This window comes from Sceloporus occidentalis, unplaced genomic scaffold (assembly GCF_023333645.1).
Source record: "Sceloporus occidentalis isolate IW3139 unplaced genomic scaffold, rSceOcc1.0.p SCAF_9, whole genome shotgun sequence".
Lineage (NCBI taxonomy): Eukaryota > Metazoa > Chordata > Lepidosauria > Squamata > Phrynosomatidae > Sceloporus > Sceloporus occidentalis.
The window spans coordinates 14898661-14921074 of NW_028316989.1; the positions used below are offsets into that span (position 1 = coordinate 14898661).

At 42.7% G+C, this 22414-nt stretch overlaps 1 protein-coding gene across 1 annotated transcript in view; it reads left to right on the forward strand.

The window, feature by feature from the left end:
- POU2F3 (POU class 2 homeobox 3) overlaps positions 1–17419 on the forward strand; it is a 65479-nt gene extending 48060 nt beyond the window's left edge. The window contains 9 exon segments of the mRNA XM_089538153.1: positions 190–292; positions 8122–8204; positions 9635–9820; positions 10564–10705; positions 13204–13340; positions 13837–13998; positions 15873–15939; positions 16412–16544; positions 17380–17419. Of these exon segments, the coding sequence (XP_089394279.1) occupies positions 190–292; positions 8122–8204; positions 9635–9820; positions 10564–10705; positions 13204–13340; positions 13837–13998; positions 15873–15939; positions 16412–16544; positions 17380–17419 (1053 nt within the window).
- The last annotated feature ends 4995 nt before the right edge of the window (positions 17420–22414 follow it).

Genomic DNA, 22414 nt, shown 5'->3' on the forward strand with positions numbered 1-22414 from the left:
GTTGAGATGAATTTTGGCTCCAAGATCTGAGCTGCTAACCCGCAAGAAATCAAATCATGTGTAAATTCCCCAGTGCTTTCCTCTACTGAGCATGCAGCTGGGATGGACAAGCGATGGAGGGATTAGAGGGCTGTGTGGAGGCATTCTATTGTGCTGTGTTTGACTTGCATTCTTGTCTTCTTTCTCTAGGATATGAGTTCTCTTCATACTTTGCAACAACTTGTGCAAGTCCCTGGCCACATGCAATCCGTCCCCCTATTCCTTCTTTCTCAGGGCCCAGCAGGGCAACAAGGTAATGTATGCAATATCCCTGTTTGTTATCTCCATATGTACATATGCAGTTTCCTTGTCTGCAGACTACAGATTCCCTTCGGCTAACATTATGTGCTTCAGTTGGCTGCTGTTTTCCAAAATCTAAGTCCCGTGGGGAAAGCAAAAGGCATAGTCAGCCAACGTGCTGCCGATCTATGTGCTTGCATTTCCTCCAAGAACGTGGGCAAGGAATCCTCCTCTTGCCGATATGTTTGTCATTGTGCCACCCTTTCATCACAGCAGTTGTCAGCTTTTCCTGGGCCAGTCCTGGGCCAAGGTTTCAGTTCTGGGCTAGGGTATTTCATAGAGCTGGAAAGTGTTAATTTTCTGGGATGACAACTCCTAAAATCCCTCAGTTGGAGAAAATCTGGAAGCTGTCATCTCAAAAATGCAACTTTTCCAAGCTCAGGTACAGTGGACCCTTGGTATCTGCTGTGGTTTGGTTCCAGGACCCTGCATGGATACCAAAATTTGTGGATGCTCAAGACCCATTAAATACAATGGCATCGTAAAATAGACAAAATGGCCAAAGCAAGGTTTGCTCTTTGGGAATATATATATATATATATATATATATATATATATATATATATATCCATGGATGGTTGAATCCATAGATAAAGAATCCATGGATGCAGAGGGCTGACTGTATATCATGAAAAATTTCTGTGTGACATTTATGTGATAGTTTATCATCCTTATGGTAACCAATGTCATAATGAAAGGCAATATATACAGGCGTCAATTAGTTGACAAAGTCTCTGGCCATGAGGCTCCTTTTTACAAAGGCTTGTTATTCCCTGCCAGACCCCAACTTTCCTTCCCCCTGCCTAGCTGGTAATGTTTTTAGCAGCATCAGCATTGGAATGAAGGCTGGAAAAACACTGACTTTCTGGGCCAGGATGCAATAGTGCATCTATAGTAAATAAAGCTTGAGCTGAGATAGAATGGGATTCTGCTCTAGCCAATCCTACTGTAGCTTTTTGTGCTTTCTTACAATAGGCAAGGAAACAGCAGCTGTCTCCAGAATCCATTACTGAGCATACATGACAAACAAAACAGAGAGAAAAGGGGAATACCTGCTGTAATCCCATAGATATATAGGTTTGGCCTCCAAAATAGAAATAATAAGAAAAGTGGAAGCTGGGGCAAGAAAACATAATTTCTGGATGCATTTTTGAAGAAGCTTTCAAATGGTCCCTAGAAGGTTCAAGCACGCTTCTGTTTGCCTCTGCAGCACTTACTTAACTTGGTTATTTCATTTCACATGGAGGTATTGTTAGTTCTGCATAAAAGGTTTGCTCAGAGATGTTGAACTTCTAGGAACCTATCCTTATTCTTATCCATGTCATTTCTGCCTCTGGTACCAAATTGTTTCCTAAAGAAATAATGCCCATTGCCCAGGAACACAACTATTTTGTTAATTGAGGTATGCCTATATATTTTGAAACACAGTTGTGGGGAACCTCCTGCTCCTGTTGGGCAGGACTTAAAACCTTTAGTAAGGGAGATTTAAATTAGCATGTCAACACATTTAATTTGACGAATGAGCTGTGGAGCTGTTGATGAAGTAGGCTCAAGCTTAAAGAAAAGCATGCTGTTAATAGATGGAGTAATCTTTATGAGTTGGGAAGTGTCTAAGGGTCAATCTGCACCATAGAAATAATGCAGATTGACATCACTTTAGCTGCCCTGGCTCCATCCTACAGAATCCTGGGATTTGTAGTTTGGTGGAGGCACCAGCACTGTTTGGCAGAGAAGGCTAAAGGCCTTGCAAAACTACAAAACATGGGATTCCATAGGATGGGGCTATAGCACTTAAAGTGGTGTCAGACTTCATTATTTCTGCAGTGTAGATGCACCCTAATTCACATTTCACCTCCACACTGAACTCAGTAGGCATGTCACCCTTAGTTTTAAACCACTTCCCCCACTGAAATATGAAGATGATATAATACTAACATGGTATAGAGATAGTGGCTGCACCATGATACAGTATGGGAAGTGATTGAGAGGGTCCAACGTATGACTGGGATGCTCCGAAGTATTACTTTACTATTATTATTACAGCTAGTACTAGTAATACTGAGAGCCAACGTGGTGTAGTGGTTTGAGATGTGGATTACATGATTCTGCAGGCTTCGAATACCAGCACAGCCATGTAAACCCATTGGGTGACCTTAGACAAGTCACACTCTCTCAGATGGCAATGGCACACCCTCTCTGAAGAAAACCCCATGAAAGGGTTGCCTTGTTGTGTGCCTTCAAGTCATTTTCGGCTTATGGCGACCGTAAGGCGACCCTACCATGGGGTTTTCTCAGCAGGATTTGTTCAGAGGAGGTTTGCCCTTGCTTTCCCCTGAGGCTGAGAGAGTGTGACTTGCCCAAGATCACCCAGTGGGTTTCATGGCTGAACAAAAAATCAAATCCTGGTCTTCAGAGTCATATAGTCCAACTCAGATCCAGAAGTGGATTATTGCTTAATGGTTTTTAAATGTATTTCAAAGAGTTTTAGCTACATTGTTTTCCTGTATGGTGTAAGTGCATTGGGTCTCACATGCAAGAAAGGAAGGCTATAAATTAAATAAAATTATGAGCTCATTGAGGAGTAAGAGGTTGAATCCAATATCTTGCTACCTCCGCTCATTCCTTGTCCATCTAAAACCAGCTCTGGAGGGTTTCTGACCCTTTCAGAGCCATTTTGAGAAGGGTGAAGAAGGAGTTCAATAGGAAGGCATTCATCACCTTCTTGGTTCCGCTAAATTCTGCCATTCCACTGACACAAGACCACTAGTGAATCCTGCCCATTTTTATTGATTGCTTTTGAACTCATTGCCCCCTGTCCACTTTTATCATTGAATACGTGGATGGGGAAAATAAAAGAATGGCTTTGGCGTCTTTTTCTTAAACCTTGCTTTCATCCTCTCTTTGTGTTTCACATCAACTTAAGGAAGCGAATCCTTCTAGACTCAAAGTTCAGGTCCTGGCTGTCATGATCCCTGGAGCCATGGATTTCCTTGAGCCTCTTGAGTCAATCCTTTCTTTTCAGGATGAATTTTTTAATCAATGCAAATATATTCATATCCGGGCACCCTTCCCCGCCCACCCTGCCCCCTCCCATCCTGGAAGATGCTCACTTGAGCAGGTCTGCCGCCCACCCTGAAGCTCAGAGGCAAAGCCACTTGGCTTATTTGTCTGGCTCATGGAGATCCTATCGGGCTCCACGTTGATGAAACAACAATAGGAGCGACGTCTCCAGGTTCTGCAAGGCCCCTGCTTGTGGTTTGCGCGTTTAATTACATTGACATCCATGCCCCCTCATTTGCAAGGTGCCTACCGGGTGAATGAATCGCCAACCCAGGCCCTATGGTTTCGACAGCTTTGTTTTGCTTCATTTCCTCTAGAGACATGACATAAGAGGTGAAGCAAAGGTTCTGCTGAAGTCGTCGAAAGACGTGATACCAGGGTTACGCAGCCAGGGAGGAAAGCCAAGGAACCTGCATGCATTTGATCCCTTTGGTGACTCAGTCGGCTCAGCAACAGAATGGGAGCACACCCTTGCCCCAGTCGGTGCTCTCAGCAGCATTTGAACCCAAGAACCTGCACCCATCCCCAAAACAGAGAGCTTCCTCTGCTTTGAAACTAGGAGGTTCAGACAGATTCTCTGTTCTCCACAAACCTGTGCTTCTTCATCTCTGAAAAGAGCTCCTTCTCCAGCTGCTGACACACTCCACAATTAAAGCATTTAATAATAATAATAATAATAATAATAATATAAAAAACATACAGAAACACATACAGTGGGCCCTTGGTATCCACGAAGCTGGGGGGGTTTCCAGAAACCCCCCCAGGGATAACAAAATCCATGGAAGCAATACAATGGCCTAGTAAAATGGTGCCCCTTATATAAAATGGCAAAATCAAGGTTGCTTTTTGGAACATATACATTTTTAAAAATATTTTCACACCGTGGATTCTTCAGTCTGTCCATGGATTCTCCATGGAAGGCCAGCTGTATACAGTGGACCCTTGTTATACACTGGGGCTTTGTTCCAAGATCACCCGTGGATAACAAAATTTGTGGATGCTCAATTCCCATTAAATATAATGACATAGCAACATGGTGTCCCTTATAAAAAATGGAAAATCAAAGCTTGATATTTGAAATTTATACTTTTTTTTTAATATTTTCAAACCATGGATACTTGAATCCGTGTATTAAAAAATCCATGTATAAGAAGGGCCAACTGTATATGATTACATACCATTACTAACATAACATTCTTCTTCCAAATCTCAGGGTTTTCCAATATCCACATAATATACCTCTCCTCTTACTTTAACCTTCTATATTCCTTCCCAAACTGCATTTTCCCAGCAAGTTTCCCCCCCGCCCCCATGTGCCAGATACTGGCATCAATATTTACAACCACTTTGGCTGCATCTATATTACAAAGCTAATGCAGTTTGATACAGCTTTAACTATCACAGCTACATCCTATGGAATCCTGGGATTTGTAGTTGTTGTGGCACCATAGCTCTCTGACAGAGAAGGCTAAATAGCTCACAAAATTACAAACCCCAGAATTCCATAGCATTGAGTCATGGCAGTTAAAGCTGTGTCAAACTGCATTAATTCTGCAGTGTAGATGCAATTTTGAGTTGCTAAACACGGGGAAATGTGAGGCATTGAAACAAACAACTGATGGACTTTCAAACATGGTTGGAATAGAACCCATACATTATTTTTTCTTAAGTAAGAGTTGTGTGTCCAAATAGACTCCTAGTCCCAACTTTGGAACACCCAGAGAAGACAAATGAAGCCAACACCATTTAACCGATTAACCAAAAATGCATATTCAGATTGGAAGCTACATTCCCATCCCTAAAGCCAACACTTAATGTGTGTAAAGATATTTGCACCTCTATATTTATTATCTGCTTTGAAAAGAAATTCTCCTCAATCTGAATGTCAAGACTGTATGTAGAAGAGAAGATTCCACTCATGAACCATTCAGATGAGAAGAGGACACTCTGTTGGGTCTCCCTCGGAGTTACTAACAGGATTGGACTGTTGGGAAAGAAGATTGGCACACCTATAGCTCTATATAAATAATAATATTATTATATAAATAAATAATAAATATTAGTGTTCATACTGAATAGTCAGCCTCCTAGATAAGGCAGGCAGTAAATGCTGTATGACTACTGGAAACAATGTTGATCATCAACTCTGTGAGAGATACATCCAAGCCAAAACAGAGACCTTGTTCTGATTTTGAATCCACACTACTCTTCTGTTTGCCCTCTCTCAGTTTTGGTTCCCCAGCTTCAGGTTGATACCCTAGCTCTCAACCTCTGGACTGCTCATCGACCACAACTTCTCAGTTCCTCAAGTGAATTACAACACACCCAGCAGGAATTTCTTTAATGATGTCTTGAAAGCAGCTACTATCAGTCACCAGAAGTGTGGTCAATGGTGAGTCCTAAATGAAGGGCACCACAAATTGGCCAGTTCTGGGCAATGATGGCATCTAAGCTCTCTGATGCCTATTCCATGCCTAGAGTCATTCTTCTTCTTGATCAGCAAGCAGGAATGTGGCTTGAAGGTAACCGAGAAGGTGAAGGACCTGGAAATTGAGGACTGTGAAGAACAGCTGAGGGACTTGGTATGTTTAGGAAGAAGATGAAGTGGAAGATAGAGGAAAGAAGATAGGAAGAAAGAAGACAGAGGCTATCATATGATCCTTGAGACCCCTTTCCAAGTCAATAAAAAAAATCTGGATTCTTCTTCGTTTAATACCCTGTCTGTCTTTGCCTGGTACAGCTCATCCTCCTATTGCTCAGATGTTATCTGCCCTTTGATGGAGGTAGCCAAAGTCCCAATTTGAAAATGCATAATGAGGAAAAGGGATGGCAGCCAATTTGTCTGGTTGGTGTCTTGCAATAAAATTGATGTGCATATAATTTCTGGTGCCGTTGCACCATCCTGTTTTGGAAATGCAAAGTTATCACCAAGCAGCCCCAGGCAAGCTCTGGCTTCACAATCTTGGCCATGCATTGGCAAAGAATGATAAATGGTGCTGCTGTAACTTAGCTTACAGCCGATTCCCCCAGTCTAGTGGGGCTACAACTTCCAACACCAGTGTGGCCAATGGGTGCTGCAATCCAACATATCGGAAGGATTACCTGGTTGGGCAACGCGGCCATTTAAGGAGGGTTGCTGTAAAAGATCGTGTCCATGATATGCTTGGATCACTCTAAGCTTGCAATCCTAGTTCTGTTTTTCCTAGGAGGGAGCCTCGTGAAATACAGTGGGATTTATCACTGTGCAAGCAATAAGGGAATGTATTGTTAGAAAGTTCTAGTCCTAGATGGTAGGGTCCCATCACACCATTCCCAAACCCAGCCTTTTGTCAGCACTCCCTCCATCCAAACTGGGCTCCACTTTTTCCCCTCTTTCCATCTTCCTCTGTTCTCTCTCCAGGGAGTGCCATGTTGATCCCATATGCTCTTTCTTTCTTTCTTTCTTTCTTTCTTTTTCTCCTTCTCTTTCTCTCTTCCTTTTCTTCCATATGTTCTTGCTTTGCCTCGGTCCCCACATCTCACCTTGCTTCCTTTTCTCCCACCCATGTTAGATTCCCTTCTCCTCCATCTATCAATCCCTCCTCACCACAGCTTCCACAATGTATGAGTCCGCACACCCCTTGATGATCTCTTTCTTGTACATACATGAAAATGAAAATATTTAGACAAAGAAAACATATCTGACACAATCTCTGGAAAGGTTTCAATGGCATACTGTCCAGCATTACACAGGTAAAAACTGAGACGTGTGGCTGAGCAACATCAAAGTGTGGTCAAGATGGCAAAAAGTTACTAATGAGGAGGAACGGAGATAGGAGAGGCTGCAGCAGTTTGCTTTTGCCCCAGCCAACTGGGAAGGGCAAGATTTCACTCCTCCTCGCCTTTTCCCCTGATGCATTAATGGATTGCAAACTACTCTTTCCATTTCAAATTCATTTGGCAGCAAGTGATGTCAGATGAGGATGAAAAGAGAATGTGGAGGAGTAGAGAGGAAACTGGGACATTTTAAAAGCAGCTGAAGGGGTGGGATAGCAGAGGATTTATTGGAACTGTCCCTGCCAAATTGGGACATTTGGGGGTTATAGAATAACCCCCTCTTTCCTGACCTTCCATCAGCAAGCAAAGCCATTCTTTTAAATCAAAAGAGGCTTTTTTAAAAAAGAACTGGATGTTTTCTAAGAAGAGGATTTTATGAGAATGTTATACTTTTTAATGTTTTTGATTGTACTTTTTTATTTTTAAAAAATCTTACTTTTTATTATTTTAACTGCACTCTTTAAGTTGTTTTATTTTTAAGTTGTTAATAGTTGGATTCCAGAATAAGCTTTTGCATGTTGTAACTATGATTGCATCGACACTGCAGCAACAATGCAGTTTGACAACATTTTAACTGCCATGGCTCAGTGCTATGAAATCCTGGGATATTTAGTTTTTTGTGGCACCAGAGCTCTCTGACCGAGAAGGCTCACAAAATTACAAATCCCAGAATTCCATAGCATTGAGCCACAGATGTTAAAGTGTTGTCAAACTTATTAATTCTGCAGTGCAGATGCAGACTGTATTGTATTCCAGTTTGTAAACCACATTACAAATTATCCATCTTCTGGCAAAAAAATGGGGCATAAATTAAATTCTTCTTCCTCTTCCTTATCATCAACATCACTATCACTACCACCATCATCATCCTCTCTCTCTCTCTCGTTTTCTGTCTTTCTTTTTTAGCTCTGCAATCAAATCTTCTCTCCTTCCCTCAGCAGCAGAGTGGTCTTCTCCTTCCCCAGCATGGACACAGCTTAACATCTCAGGTAACTCGCGGTTGTCTTGGTTGAACCCAGCCAAGATAAATTCTCCCTGGAGCTGAAACCAACCTTCTCAAATAGCCCAAATGGCCCAGTGTTGTCACTGATGGAAGCTTGGGCATATCAGAATACAACTGAGAGTAGGACCCTGAGCAATGGATACAAACTGCAGGAGAAGAGATTCCACCCCAACGTTAGGAAGAACTTCCTGACAGTGAGAGTGGTTTGACAGTGGAAGGCGCTGCCTCCAAGTATGGTGGGGTTTGCTTCTTCTGAGGTTTTTAAACAAAGGCTGGATGGGCATCTGTTGGGAATGTGTTGATTCTTTATTCCTGCATGACAGGGGAGTTGGACTAGATGACCCTTGATGTCTCTTACAACTCTATGATTCTATGAACCGTGTGTGAATTTATGGGCCATTTTGACAGACAGGAAAATGAAAATCTCATCTGTCAGCTGACAAATATAGACTAGGCTCCAGTTGGTGGCATATGATGGCTTATCTCTGGTGGCTTCAATGTACGTACTTTGGGGATGATGAAGAGGGAGGTATTACATACTTCCTTCTTCAGTGCCCTTGCTCCAGGCGTACATTAGAAGCCAGAGGTTCTTTGGTGCTCCTTTGCCCATCCCAGGCCATTGGTCAGCTAGACCCGAGTATGGTTGTAGCTACTCTTGGGCACCTGGAGAAGAAAAAGAAGTCATGTGCTGGTTGTTTGTCCTTCTTTCCCAGGTATAGAAGGTCAGGAAGAGCATGCCTGGGTACACTCCCAGAACTACTCAATGGCCAAGGGACAGAGATGGGCCATATAATCCCCTAGCTATTGCTGGGAAAGAAGCAATGGAAAAAGAGCAGTCTCAGCCCTCCCCAAGAACAGTGTTAAGTTCACTGCTAGGGACTTACACTCCACTAGCTGACTACTTGGATCTTGGCCACTAGATACTCTTTCATATCACTATCAACATTGCCAAATACTAAATCCTGTTGCATGGCAGCTATCAAATACTATATTAGTTTTGAAATCCCATTGCACCTCAGTTACCGGTTATTGCCATATATTCTCAGTCCCTTTCTCCAATCCTGAGAAATAGCAGGCGCCAATTGCTGAAATCGAACAGAGGGCATCAAGGACCTGACATCAAGTAGTCAGCAAATATTAAAGCAATGGAGGAAATGCTTTGGAGACTCTTTTGCATCAGAGGAAGTTGGGGGGATATTATGAGAGGCAATAACTTTGCTCCTGGTCTAATTCTGTGTAGGTGAACACCAGAAGTGGTGCTCTTTCTGGACCGTTTGTAGCAGAGTGTGAGTGTGGAGTTGGGTCTATAGATTCCATGAATCCTCACTGAGAGTAGAGTGCATTGTGACAATACTTAGGGAGATTCTCAATGCTAAAAATCATAGATTTTTTTTTGGGTCGTGTTTTCTTACTCAGACAGTGGGACGTCCTGGGCATCCAGGGTCATCTTCATTGGAGCCTCATATGGAAGTCCCTCAGCATTTACAAGTTGCCAAGCACTTGCCATCCTCCATGGCCACGGACGAAGCCAATGACCTAGAGGAGCTCGAAAAGTTTGCCAAGACGTTCAAGCAAAGGCGAATCAAGCTTGGGTTCACCCAGGTGAGGAGGATCTCCTTTCAACCAAGGAGAAGATCTTTCTCCCACCCTTTGGTTCAGTACCAGGCTTTTGGAGTGGCAAGACTGGTGAGCTGGGGAAGTGTGGGAGGCTTATCTTTTTGTAGAGGGGTAGGAGAAAATGCAGATCATTTCCTCACTATCATCATCACCATTTTCCCCTTCTCTTTGTTAGGGATTTTTGGTATTTTGATGGCAGAGTGCAGTGGTCCTGACTGTGAGCTTCTCAATATGGAAGAGAAGGAATCAGCTCTATAACGGGTGCTAAGCAAAAGGAAAAAACAGCTTGCTCTTTATAGTATTCAAAGAAATCTATATTTGGGAGATTATTGCACACAGTTTTTAAGCCACTATTATAGTCCCAAAGTAATATTTTGTCATACTTACCACACAACGTTGCCTCCAACCCATAGCTGCTATGTATGTTAAGTGCGGTTAAAGCATTCCTAGTGCTGGCTTCCATTTGTTTGCGGCCATTTTCCTTACTAAGGAAATGCTACAGGAAGGAAGGAAGGAAGGAAGGAAGGAAGGAAGGAAGGAAGGAAGGAAGGAAGGAGGCCTTTGAGTAACCATTGTACATACAGGTCTAGAACATACAAGAGGAAGCAATGCCTGAGCTGTGTTTTTCTTTCTATTTTCTGCTCCTCACACCTCCACTGGTGCAGATCACTTGCTAGAGGTTGTGATGTGCTGTTCCAACATTCCTGACCCTTTTCTGTCTTCCAAAGGGTGATGTGGGTCTTGCCATGGGGAAACTCTATGGGAATGACTTCAGCCAGACTACCATTTCCCGCTTTGAGGCGCTGAATCTCAGCTTCAAAAACATGTGCAAGCTAAAACCACTGCTGGAAAAGTGGCTCAGTGATGCAGGTAGGATGATGTTTCAGGATCAACTGCAATGCTCTTTGGAGGGTGTCTCTCTACTTTCTCACTGCATGCCGATGTGTGATTCCAGAAAATCTTGAATTTGAATATGTTCCTTATTATCCTGGTAGTGCCCTAGCTTGACCAAGCTATGAATCTCAAATGTATGTATAGGTATACACATAGAGAGTCATATCACTGACTAAAAGGATTTGAACTCAAACCTTTGACTGGATGGGATGTGAAAACATGCAAACCAGGCAACAATCCCACATTATCGAGTATTGCTCACTTACTTCTGAGTAAACATGAATAAAAATATGCAGGGAGTGGTTGACTGTTTTGTTCAAGTGTATTCAAAGCTTTGCTTGTAAAGAAGAGAAAATGTAAACATCACTGTTTACTGTTGCAAGGCACTCAACAGAAATATCACTTCTTTATATTGTTTTAAATTTTGTTAGAGGAAAAACAAAGTGCTATGCATGCATGTTTTCTTAGAGAAGCCCCAGGAACAAAGAAAAAAGTTAATTGCTACTTTGAAATTGCCAAGTTTTGTAGCGAACACAACAATAGTGCAAATGATTACTCTACCAAGTCATCTCCAACTTATGGCAACCCTATTCTAGGGTTTTCTTAGCAAGATTTATTGAAAGGAGATTTGCCATTGCCTTCCTTTAAGGCTAAGAGAATGTGACTTGTCCAGTTTCACTTCAGTGGATTCACTCCCAGAGTCCCAGTCCAACAGTCAAGCCAATATACACATTGGTTATTCATGGTTTGTTATTGTTGTTATATGCCTTCAGGTTGACTCTGACTTATGTCAACTCTCTGATAGAGTTTATGACCTTCTCAATTATGATCTTACCTATTTGGTTATTTATGATCCTTTCTTTATGCAATGATGGAATTCAAATCAAGTTAGAGGCGTAAATAAATTCTCATTGACTGAAATCACAAGAAGCCACGCATCCTGTTTTGAACATTTGCCCATTATTGAGATTTGCAGGTTTTTAATAATAATTATAATAACAATGCACAAATCAATGTGCATATTTTTTTAATGTGAACATCTATAATGCATACATAAGTTTCAGGGGAAATGCACAGCAACATTCAGTAGTCAATGGGAAAGTTGTATAAATCAGATACATTGTGCAGAGTGGGACAAATACATTTAGGGGAAGGCAGAGAATCTGTTGCAACATGTATTGAGGTGATATTAACTTTTATTTCAGGGAAGGAGCTAAATTTTCCTTCTGTGAGATGTTTAAACATTTAAATGCAGAGTGGCTTTGCTGAGACAAAAGTCTTCATGCATTGCACCACAGCACATGGCCACTAGGGGGCAATAAAGTGTTCTGCAAGCTTGGCAAGTAAATACATCTATTTATTAGCTCAGAACCAGAAAACATTACAGACATGCACCAACTTTTAACCACCATAACTCTTGGATGGAGGCTAGATAAATGGGGGGAAATGAACAGGGAGGGAGAAGAATAGCACAGCAGGTCAGTTTTCTTCACAATTTATCCTTCCATTGGAAGTTTGCATAGCAGCTACTGAAAGCAACAGGAAAGTTCATCTGCTCTTCAGTAGCTTCTGAAACCTCTGGCTTTATGGAAAACATGATTCTGGGGAAAATTTAGGGTCTACTATGTATTCATGTAGACCGTTGGCCAACCTGTTGGGCCTCGTCCATTCTCCCTTGGATTCTAACACATCCATCTAAAATAGATTGAAATGGAAATTAAACTTATTTGTGGAGACCACGGAAGCTATTGGCTTCCCATTCCTGTGGGATGGTTATCTGTTCTGGGTGTAAATCTAAAGGAGCTATCCAAAGTGTCGGATCTACTTTGGTGATCAGTTTCAACATTTTGGATAGCTCCTCTAAATTTTGGACTAATATCCAAATGCATCACCCCTTTAACACAGAAGCCAACCACTGCATGGGAAAGTAAGACTATCAATGTCTACCAGTCATGTTTAGGCAGCATCCTTTTGAATTCTAGTTGCAGGGGAACATAAGTAGGATGATGCTTTTGAACTCATGTCCTGTTACAGACTTCTCATAGCATCAGGATGCTGGACTAGATAGGACTTCAGCTCCAGCTTGGCTTCTTGCATGTTCTTATGATGAATGTATTTCCAGAATTTTTCCCAGTTATTTCCTGCCATGAGTATGTCTGTATCTGCCTTCAAGTCAAATTATGATGACTCCATGAATTCATAGATTTTTCTTAAGCAAGGAATGCTCAGAGGTGATTCTGCCACTGCCTTCCTCTGAAAAGAACCCTCAGCACCTGGTATTCCTTGCTGGTTCCCCATCCAAGTACTAGCCCAACTTGACCAAGCTTACCTTCCAAATCAGACACAACGCCCTTGCCAAAATCAATGTGTCACTTTTAAATTCATATCTCTCTTTCCCTCTTTCTTTTTCTCTTTTTGTTTCCTCTCTCCTTCTTCTTCCTTTTCCCCCCGTTTCTTTTCTTCCCATCCCACAGAATCTTCCCCCTTGGATTCTTCTGTCAGCACCCCCACCAGCTATCCAGCCGTGAACGAGATGTTTGGGCGCAAAAGGAAAAAACGCACCAGCATCGAGACCAACATTCGCTCCACCTTGGAAAAACGGTTCCAAGATGTAAGGAAAACAAACTCCCCACTTGCAGACTGGAGATGGGAGTGTAGGCGGCCCATGGAAGCAATGCTGAAATGGACTGTTGCTCCATCCTAAATTTAGAAGATGATGGCCAGCTGTTGACTGGTCAATTCCTGGTCACCAGCCACCACCGCCCTTTGGGGAGCTGAGCAAGGGCTGCCCTCATTGCTTTTGATAGCAAAGAACATCAGAATATCTTAGGTTGATCCCTACTCACAGATTCCTCCCCCAAAACAGTTAAATCTCCTTCACATCCATGTAATTTGTAAAAGCATGGGCTTCATCCCTCATTCATGGAGGAGCCCAGCTTAATTTCCACATGTGTATGAACTCCAAGGAATAGTTACAGATGTTACCTGATGAACACCAGCTATTGGTGGTGGTGGGTGGATGGAAAACGCTACTACTCACCAGCCCCTAAGCATGGCTGGCCACTGGGAAGGGTTGGCTTTGCTCACCTTGAACTTTCTCTTGGCAGAACCCCAAGCCTAGCTCAGAGGAGATCGCCATGATTGCAGAACAGTTGTCCATGGAGAAGGAGGTGGTCCGGGTTTGGTTCTGCAACCGGCGCCAGAAAGAGAAGCGCATCAGCTGCCCAATGCCCTCTCCCATCAAATCCCCCCTCTACAACTCCAGACTGGTAAGAACTGCTCATCTGGACATGACAGTCATGTGCCCCTGAAGGCTTCATTTATCCTTTTGGGGATCCAGTGCACACCAGAGACCCCTCAAAGGCATCACCACCCTGAAAAAAATTGGGAGCATCTGGAAACAAGTTGTTCTTAGCCCCCATAACCCCATGTTGGCCTATTGTCAGACTCAACTAGAATGAGTTGTGTTGTGTGCCTTCAAGTTGTTTCCGACTTATGCTGACCTTAAGGTGAATCTGTCATGGGGTTTTCCCAGCAAGATTTGCCCAGGGACACCCAGTGTGTTTCATGGCTGGGCTGAGAATCAAACCCTGGTCTCTAGAATCATAGTCTAACGCTCAAACCACCGCACCACACTGGCTCCACCAATTAGAATAGAGACATTGGCCTGTTACAGACTGCCAAAATAAAGCTGCTTCGGGTCTCTTTGGAGGTATGCTTTTTAAACGATGCATGCATCCTAAGAATCCAGAAGCTGCACCAAAGCTGCACTCCAGTGCTTAGGAATGGAGTGTGGCTTTGGCGCGACCTCTGGACTCTTAGGACCCATGCATCATTTAAATAGCATACCTCCAAAGAGACCCCAAGCAGCTTTATTTTGGCAGTCTGCAACAGGCCATTGAATCAGTTGGGTTTATCTGCATGTTGCTTCAACAGTAGCTCTGATGAGTTTACTCTAGTTGGGACTAACTAACAAATGCCAGTTATTTTCAGTGTCAAAAAAAAGCCTGAGTAGCCAAAATAGCTAATATGTAGCCAGACTAGCCTTGTCATAACTGGTCTCCAAATGGCACCTGTAAAAGGGCAACTACTACCTTCTGGAACTCCACAGGAGCCAAACATCAGACAGTTAACCCCCAGAGACTTAGGGCATGCCTATCCCATCTTAGATAAACTATTATTTCTTCTCTGCCTCAGTTTCCCCTCTCTTATCTGTAATATGGGGATAACACTGCCAACCTATCTTGCAGTGCTGTTGAAAGGCTTAGTGAGCTTGTGCAGAGGAAAATTCTTGCTATTCAACAGTTGTAAGGAAATGATGGTGGTAATGGTGGTGATCATGTTCATACATGATGATTAAAAAGAAAAGCAGGTATCCAACTGAAACTATGACAGAGTGTATCATTCAACAAAATGTGAAGCAGTTACCCAAGATGTTAGCTCCAGGGATAATACCTTTCATGATTCTGAATCAACAGGGCCCCTAGCAGCAAAGCACTTGGTGTAAGCACTGAGTCAGTGGCGGGGAAAGTACCTTTCTCCTGACTCATTGGTCTTGAATCAATGAGGATAGCACCCTCTAGTGACTCTTGTTCTTCACCTGAAAGTAATTCCTCCTGAGTCCTAATTAGATCTGGCTAAGCCAGTGCAGTTTGAACATTGGACTATGACTGGAGAGCAGGGGAAATCACAGTCTCTCAGCTTCAGAAGATGGCAATGGCAAACCCTCTCTGAAGTAACTTGCCAAGAAAACCCCATGATAGGATCATCTTAGGATCACCAGAAGTCAGAAATGACTTAGCGGCCATAATACCCTAAACACACCAGTTCCCATCTGATCTCAGAAGCTAAGCAGGGACAGCCCTGTGAATATTGGGTGGGAGACCACCAATGAATGCCATGTGCTGTCAGCTATCTTTCAGAGGAAGGGACAGGCAAAGCCACCTCTCAGTATTCCTTGCATAAGAAAACCCTATGAACATTGAACAGATACACACATACAAGATGGTGTTCTACGGCCCCTTTGGCTTGGCACAGATTCCAGCTTCTTATGCCAGTCAATAGCCCTTGCCCTGCACAAAACCAAACCATCTCCTTTGCCCCTCTCAAGACTGAACTTAACTAATTTTTCTCACTTTTCCAGGTTTCTACCTCAGGATCTTTGGGTCCACTCTCTGTTACGCCTGTCCATAGCACCATGCATGGGGCAGGTAAGCTTGGCTAGGATGACTTTTCACTCTTTTTCTTTCTAACGGCATCAGTAAATCTCCTGGGGATTGTTGAAGAATGAGAGATAGACTGTTGTGTAAGGGAATGCGGAATAACAATATCTCCAGAACATGGAAAGTTCCCAGAATCTCTCAGTCAATATTATGGCTGTGAGATTCTGGGTGTTGCAGTTAGCTTTTCTATAGCTTTGGATATAGCTGGCCAAGATCTGTAAGGACAAGAAGAGGCTGAAGCTCCACACATCCATTTGCAGTAACTTGTCCAGTTTTGGGATCTAAGCTTTGATGTGTGATAGTAACAAAATGAGAAACAAATGCACTTTTTTGTCGCTGAAGAATAAAAAGTTGTGTTTGCGTGCAGTGCAAAGTCCAAGAGGGTTTTTTAAAGTGCTTAATTTTCTTTCTTTTTGAAATATTTTTCTTTCTTTCTTCTTTCTATCTTTCTTTCTTGCAGTGACGTCCTCCTGCTCTCCTGGCAGTTCCAGTCGGCCCCAGTCGCCAGGAACAGGACTCCACTCCAACAGTCCCGGCATGTCCCACAACAACTCCAAAGCTGCCATCAATTCTTCCAGTTTCAATTCTTCTGGGTAATTCCATCTTCTTGGAAATATCACATTTTTAAAAACAAAACAAACATAACCTACAACTCCAGTATCCATGTTGGCTGGAAGACGTGGTCCAAAGAGGTTACCTTTTTAGGCTCTGGAGAAAAGGGCCCAACAGAGACAGACATGATTTAGAATAACCAAAAGCCCAAATCCATTGGTGTTTCCGTGATACCAGATTCCCATCCCTAGGAAACTGTTTCTTCCCAGGTTTAAGGCTTATGGGAAGGCAGGTAATTGTACTAGGGTTTCATACCATTGTAAAACAAATAGGTCCTAGAACAGTTCAAGCCAGAACTCTTCCTGGAAGCCAAGATGATGAAACTGAGGCTATCATATTTTGGCTACATCATGAGAAGTCATGATGTGGCCAAAATGCAGCAGCCTCAGTTTCATCATCTTGGCTTCCAGGGAGAGGAAAAGACTTCTCTTCATTAGAAAAGACTATAATGCTAGGAAAGGTAGAAGGTATCAGAAAGAGTGGAAGAACACACACTAGATGGATAGACTCAATTAGGAAGGTCATGAGCCTGAGTTTGCAGAGCAGTGGAGGACAGGCAGTCTTGGACATATCTCGTCCATGGTGTTGCCATGGGTTGGGACCAACTTGAAGGCAGTTAAGAATAAAATGACACATGAAGTTAGACAAAGAGGCTCACTGGAGACACTCGGGTCTGCTTTCACACAAATAACCAAGATCCTATGTTTGTGCAGAAATCTATTTCTTCTTCTTTAAAAAATCCTTGTTCCAGGATTTAATGCATTGCCATAACATATTGTGTCTTCTTTCCTTGTTGTTACTCTTCTGTGTGAACAGATCATGGTACCGATGGAATCAGCCCACCTACCTCCACTGAAGCTCCATCCTCCAAAGAGCAACAAAAACCCATTTTTCTCTCCTCTGTGTAAAAAAAAAAAGAGCCTTAAGTTCTTCCTATGGACCAACTTTGCTGGAAACAGTGGCTCAGGTGAAGGTTCAACATGATGGCACAGGTGCTTTCAACAAGTGCCTGGTCTCCCACCTGCCCTTGATCTCAGCTGGTGCAAGCAGAACTGTCAAAGAGACCAAAACTGTGATGGATCCCCAACCTGTTGAGGGGTGTGCTGGCCATACGTTCCTTGAGCTACAGCACAAAAGCTATTTGCATGTCCAGTCTCAGGCATTTCTCCTCTTAAAAGGTTTGCTCTGTAATGGATACCCTGATCATATTTAATGGAATGGGCCTGCTATCTTCTCTCTCTCTCTCTAACTTGTAAAGGCTTTCCTAGGGAGTCAACTGTGGAGACACATCTGCTCGCAGATCAAAATGCACAGGGCCACCCCTTGAGGATCTCCCAAAACTGAGCCAAGGTTGCCACATTAGTTTCACTCAAGGTTTAAGACCAGGATGGTCACTTTAACATTCTGCAGATGGTGTTCCATAACAAAGTGATGCATGCTGGAATGATCAGGAAAGGAGGGCATCCAACGTCCCTCACTCAAACTGTTGTCTCTTTTGGGTGGTCTAGATTCATGTCAGTTCCTTAGCAAACCCTTATCTGTTTTCTTCCACAAACACTGGTGGGTCCCAACAGCAGCTGGTGGAGGGGCAGTGACTCCTCTATGGGTTCTAGGGCAAAATTTAAAAGGAGATCTCCAAGGTGCTCATCCTCATTCCCAAAATAGCTCTAGCCTCTTAGATATGACATTTAAATTTAAACTAAACCCCACATAGGTCCACCACCTGACTAACAGGTAAGCCATTATACACAACTGGTGAAGCCAGGTGGACCCACTGGTTGCTGTAGAGCAAAGTAAACATGAAGCTGAGCTCCATCTAACCACTCAGAAATGAGGGTGGATCCACTGAATTATCGCCAACCCAGAGTCCAGAGACATAAAAACCTTCAGCCCAACCTAACTGCATACAAACATTTATTTTTTTTATATTTGGCAGGTAGTATTCTTGAATTGGCTTAGCCAATTCATATGCATTTGTTTTTGGTTGCCCATCAAGTCATCTCATCAATCCACTTTGGCCATGTTTGACACATACTATTTCACACCGTACCAGAAATGTCAAGAACATTTGTATATTTTCTCCTCCATGAAAAAGTGTGCCTCAATATGTTAGGACAACTAGTTGAATAAAATTTTGAACCACCCCAAGATTTTGCACTCTCAAGCCAATCTGAAGAGATCACTGCCCTTTGGTTGTTGCTGTTTCACTTTCATTTCTGACCGTATCAGCTACTTAAGTTAGGTATACTAAGTGTTGTTGCTGTTGTATGCCTTCAAGTTATTTCTGACTTATGGTGACCCTCAGGCAAACCTATCATAGGGTTTTCTGAGGCTAAGAGTGTGTGACTTGCCTAGTCACCCAATGGGTTTCCAAGCAGGGATTCGAACTCTGGTGTCCAGAGTCATAGTCCAATGTTCAAACCACTACACCATGCTGGCTTCTGTATAGTAAGTAGCAATCATGGATAGGGAAGAGTTATAGATGAGTGAATCTAGGTAACTGTTCCATATTCATGATGGCCACTTAGTCATGATTGTGACACTATTGCCACAATTGTAACTCCTCTCCCAACCTATTTTACTCCACATCACCTGCATGAGAAGAAGAAAGGTCCATTCTGCCTTGAGTGCACAAGTGAATGACAGTACTGTCAGGTTTAGGGGGTCAGGCCAGGAGAGATTACTTAGTTAAGTATACTTAACTAAGTAGCTGATACAGAATACTGTCAATTGGTTCTTGTACCAAAACACAACCATTTTTTGTGCAAACAAAGTTGTTCAAAGAATTTGCAAAATGGAAAGCAAACTGAAAAATGTGAACTCTATTAATTGCACCTTGATTTTTTTTCATGTATGCATGAAGAAAATAAGGAAACATTTTACACTTCTAACCCAAGTGCCTAGTAGGCAATACCCATGATGAGTAGGACATACTCCTCTGCACAAACTCAGGCCTGTTACAGACTGCCAAAATAAAGCTGCTTCGGGTCTCTTTGGAGGTATGCTATTTAAATGATGCATGGGTCCTAAAAGTCCGGAGGTCGCGCCAAAGCCACACTCCATTCCTAAGCACTGGAGTGCAGCTTTGGTGCAGCTTCCGGATTCTTAGGATGCATGCATCATTTAAATAGCATACCTCCAAAGAGACCCGAAGCAGCTTTATTTTGGCAGTCTGTAACAGGCCCCTGTTTCACCGTTCTCTCTTGCTCTGAAAGCGACCAAGGAGGAGCAGCTGCCATTAGAGAACAAGGAAAATCAACCAAACAGCTCCTATTCTCCAGACTCTGATTATGTTTCACATATATGCACATTTGGCATGTACACTTATCCAGCTACCAATAGTCAGACAGATCTCCCATCAGGTAGTAATAATTTTTTTCTCCTGATAAATAACTGTATGGCAGATGGAAGGGAGCAGAGACCATGAAATCAGCGCAAGCTGTCTATGTAGATTTTTTCCTTAGGAAAAACACATATTTTTTCCCTCTAGCATAAGATAAAGAGCTTGGGGAAAGTAGTTCATACTGTGTCTAGTTTGGCTCTTAAGAAGTAGCTTCTGCAGCAAACCTGAAATGAATTGATTTCTTGAGTTGGAAGAATCTCTTTCTTAAAAGCCTCCCTTAATTTTTAAGGCATATTTCATCTGTACAGAATTCCCACTTTGTGCATCCATTTGCCTTTTGTGGAGAACTGATGGTCAGAATGTAAAACTTGTGCATGGCTTGCACATATAAATAGATTTGTGGTTGTTGGTAACCTTTGAGTCAACCTGATAGTGGCATCACCCCCATATGAGTTTAAGAAGATGATGATGATGATATTAAGACGACATCCCCAAACAAATTAAAAACATTGATGGGAACCCTATATGGAAGCTATGTCTTCATAAGTGGATAGTTTCATGACATCTGTATCCAGTAGTTGGCTGCTGTTACATTACTATATAGCAGAGCCAGCAAAGTGACCATTGCAGAACAGGACCAATGCACAAGCGGATTAATGCACAATGGAATCAATGCACATCAGACACCAATGTGCATCAGTCCCAATGCACATGGGGCACTCTTGCTGGTGTCTCAATACACATCTACACAATTCTCGAACAGGGTTTCGTAGCATCTTCTTCTTAGTTAATTATACTTAAAGTTATGTTAAGCAAAAGATGATACAGGATTCTGGCATTACATCTCCCCACCTCCCTTCTTCCCTCTTTTTTTGTGGCCACTGGGATCTCCTACTAGGATCCAACCAAAAGGGTATGAGCCTCTCGCTCTCCGTGGTTGCGATGTCTGTTATGGGGAGATTTGCTGCATTGTACATAGCTTCTTTTCCCTTGGCCCCAGTTTCTTATCACCCCCACTCTTCTCTCTTTGGGAGAATAGTTTGTATAACTCAGGTGTGAATTTTGAAGAGTTTATGTGTGTCTTGTTTTGATTTCATTAAAATCCATTTTAAATGCTGGGAGCATTTGTTTTCAGGGGCACATGCAAGAGAGGGCGAGGCGTTTCTTTATCCACAGCAATGGGGCAGTGGTGGGGAAAATATGGCCCACATAAGACCCTTGGGTCCCACTTTTGTGGCCCCGGTGTGGTGCTGGAGGAGAGTTCTGTGGATATCGTGGACTATCAAAACAACAAATAAATGGCTCCAAGAGTAAACCTGAACCCTCTCAAGATGCCAAAGTTATTAAACTGAGACTGTTGTACTTTGTCCATATCATGAGATGTGACTCACTAGAAAAGACAATAATGCTGAATAAGGCAGAAGGCAGTGGGAAAGGTGGAAGACTATGTTAAAGATGTATATACTCAGTCAGGGAATCCATGGATCTGAGTTTGCAAGGCCTTAGCAGATCTGTTGATCACAGAGGGAGGCCTGCCACTCATGGGCTGCATCCGCACTGCAGAAATAATCCACTTTGACACCACTTTAAATGCTATGGCTCAGTGCTATGCAATTCTAGGAATTGTAATTTTGTGAGATAGTTGACTTTCTCTGTCAGAGAGCTCAGATACCACAACAAACTACAGTTCCCAGAATTTCATAGCATTGAGTTCTGGCAGTGGTGTCAAACTGGATTATTTCTGAAGTGCGGATGCAGCCATAGAGTCACTACAGATCAAAGCTGAGTTTGGTACAATTAGTAAAAACATGAAGGCTCTCTCACCCATTTGCCAAAGACTCCCAAGTTGGAGTCAGTTTTTCCCTGACAATCAAGCCAAATGCACAAACATCCTCCCACAGACCCCTAACCCTAACCCCCCCAGAACCTTTCTCATTCTCACACTGAAAATAGACTTAGGAAGATTTTATGTTTATCTTGGAGGAAAGAAGACTAAGAAGTAAGGTGATAACAGTCTTTAAATATCTGAAGGGATGGCATACAGAAGATGGAACAAACGTGTTTTCTGTTGCTCCAGAGACAAGAACACGAACAAAATGGATGCAATGAAAAGAGGGTCCATCTAAACATTACAAAGAACTTCTTTGCTGTAAGAAATGTTTGACAGTGGAATAGATTGCCTCAGAGGGTGATGGTTTCTCCTTCTTTGGAGGTCTTTAAACAGAGCTTGGCTGAGCATCTTTCAAAAGTGCTACAATTGTGTATTTCCCTGTATGGCAGGGATTTGGACGATCCTTGCAACCCCCTTCCAGTTCTAATATTCTATTATTCTATCTCATGTTTCAGCTGTATACCAGAGAAAGCATCATGTCACTTTCTCTCACAATGTTGTTTGCATAGTTTCATGTAGCTACACACACATACAAACACACTCAGATGGCTGTTAAGCCCAGAGGGAGGTGAGTGGCACTGGTTCCTGTCATTTACTGGCTGGAGGAAAGGAAAGGT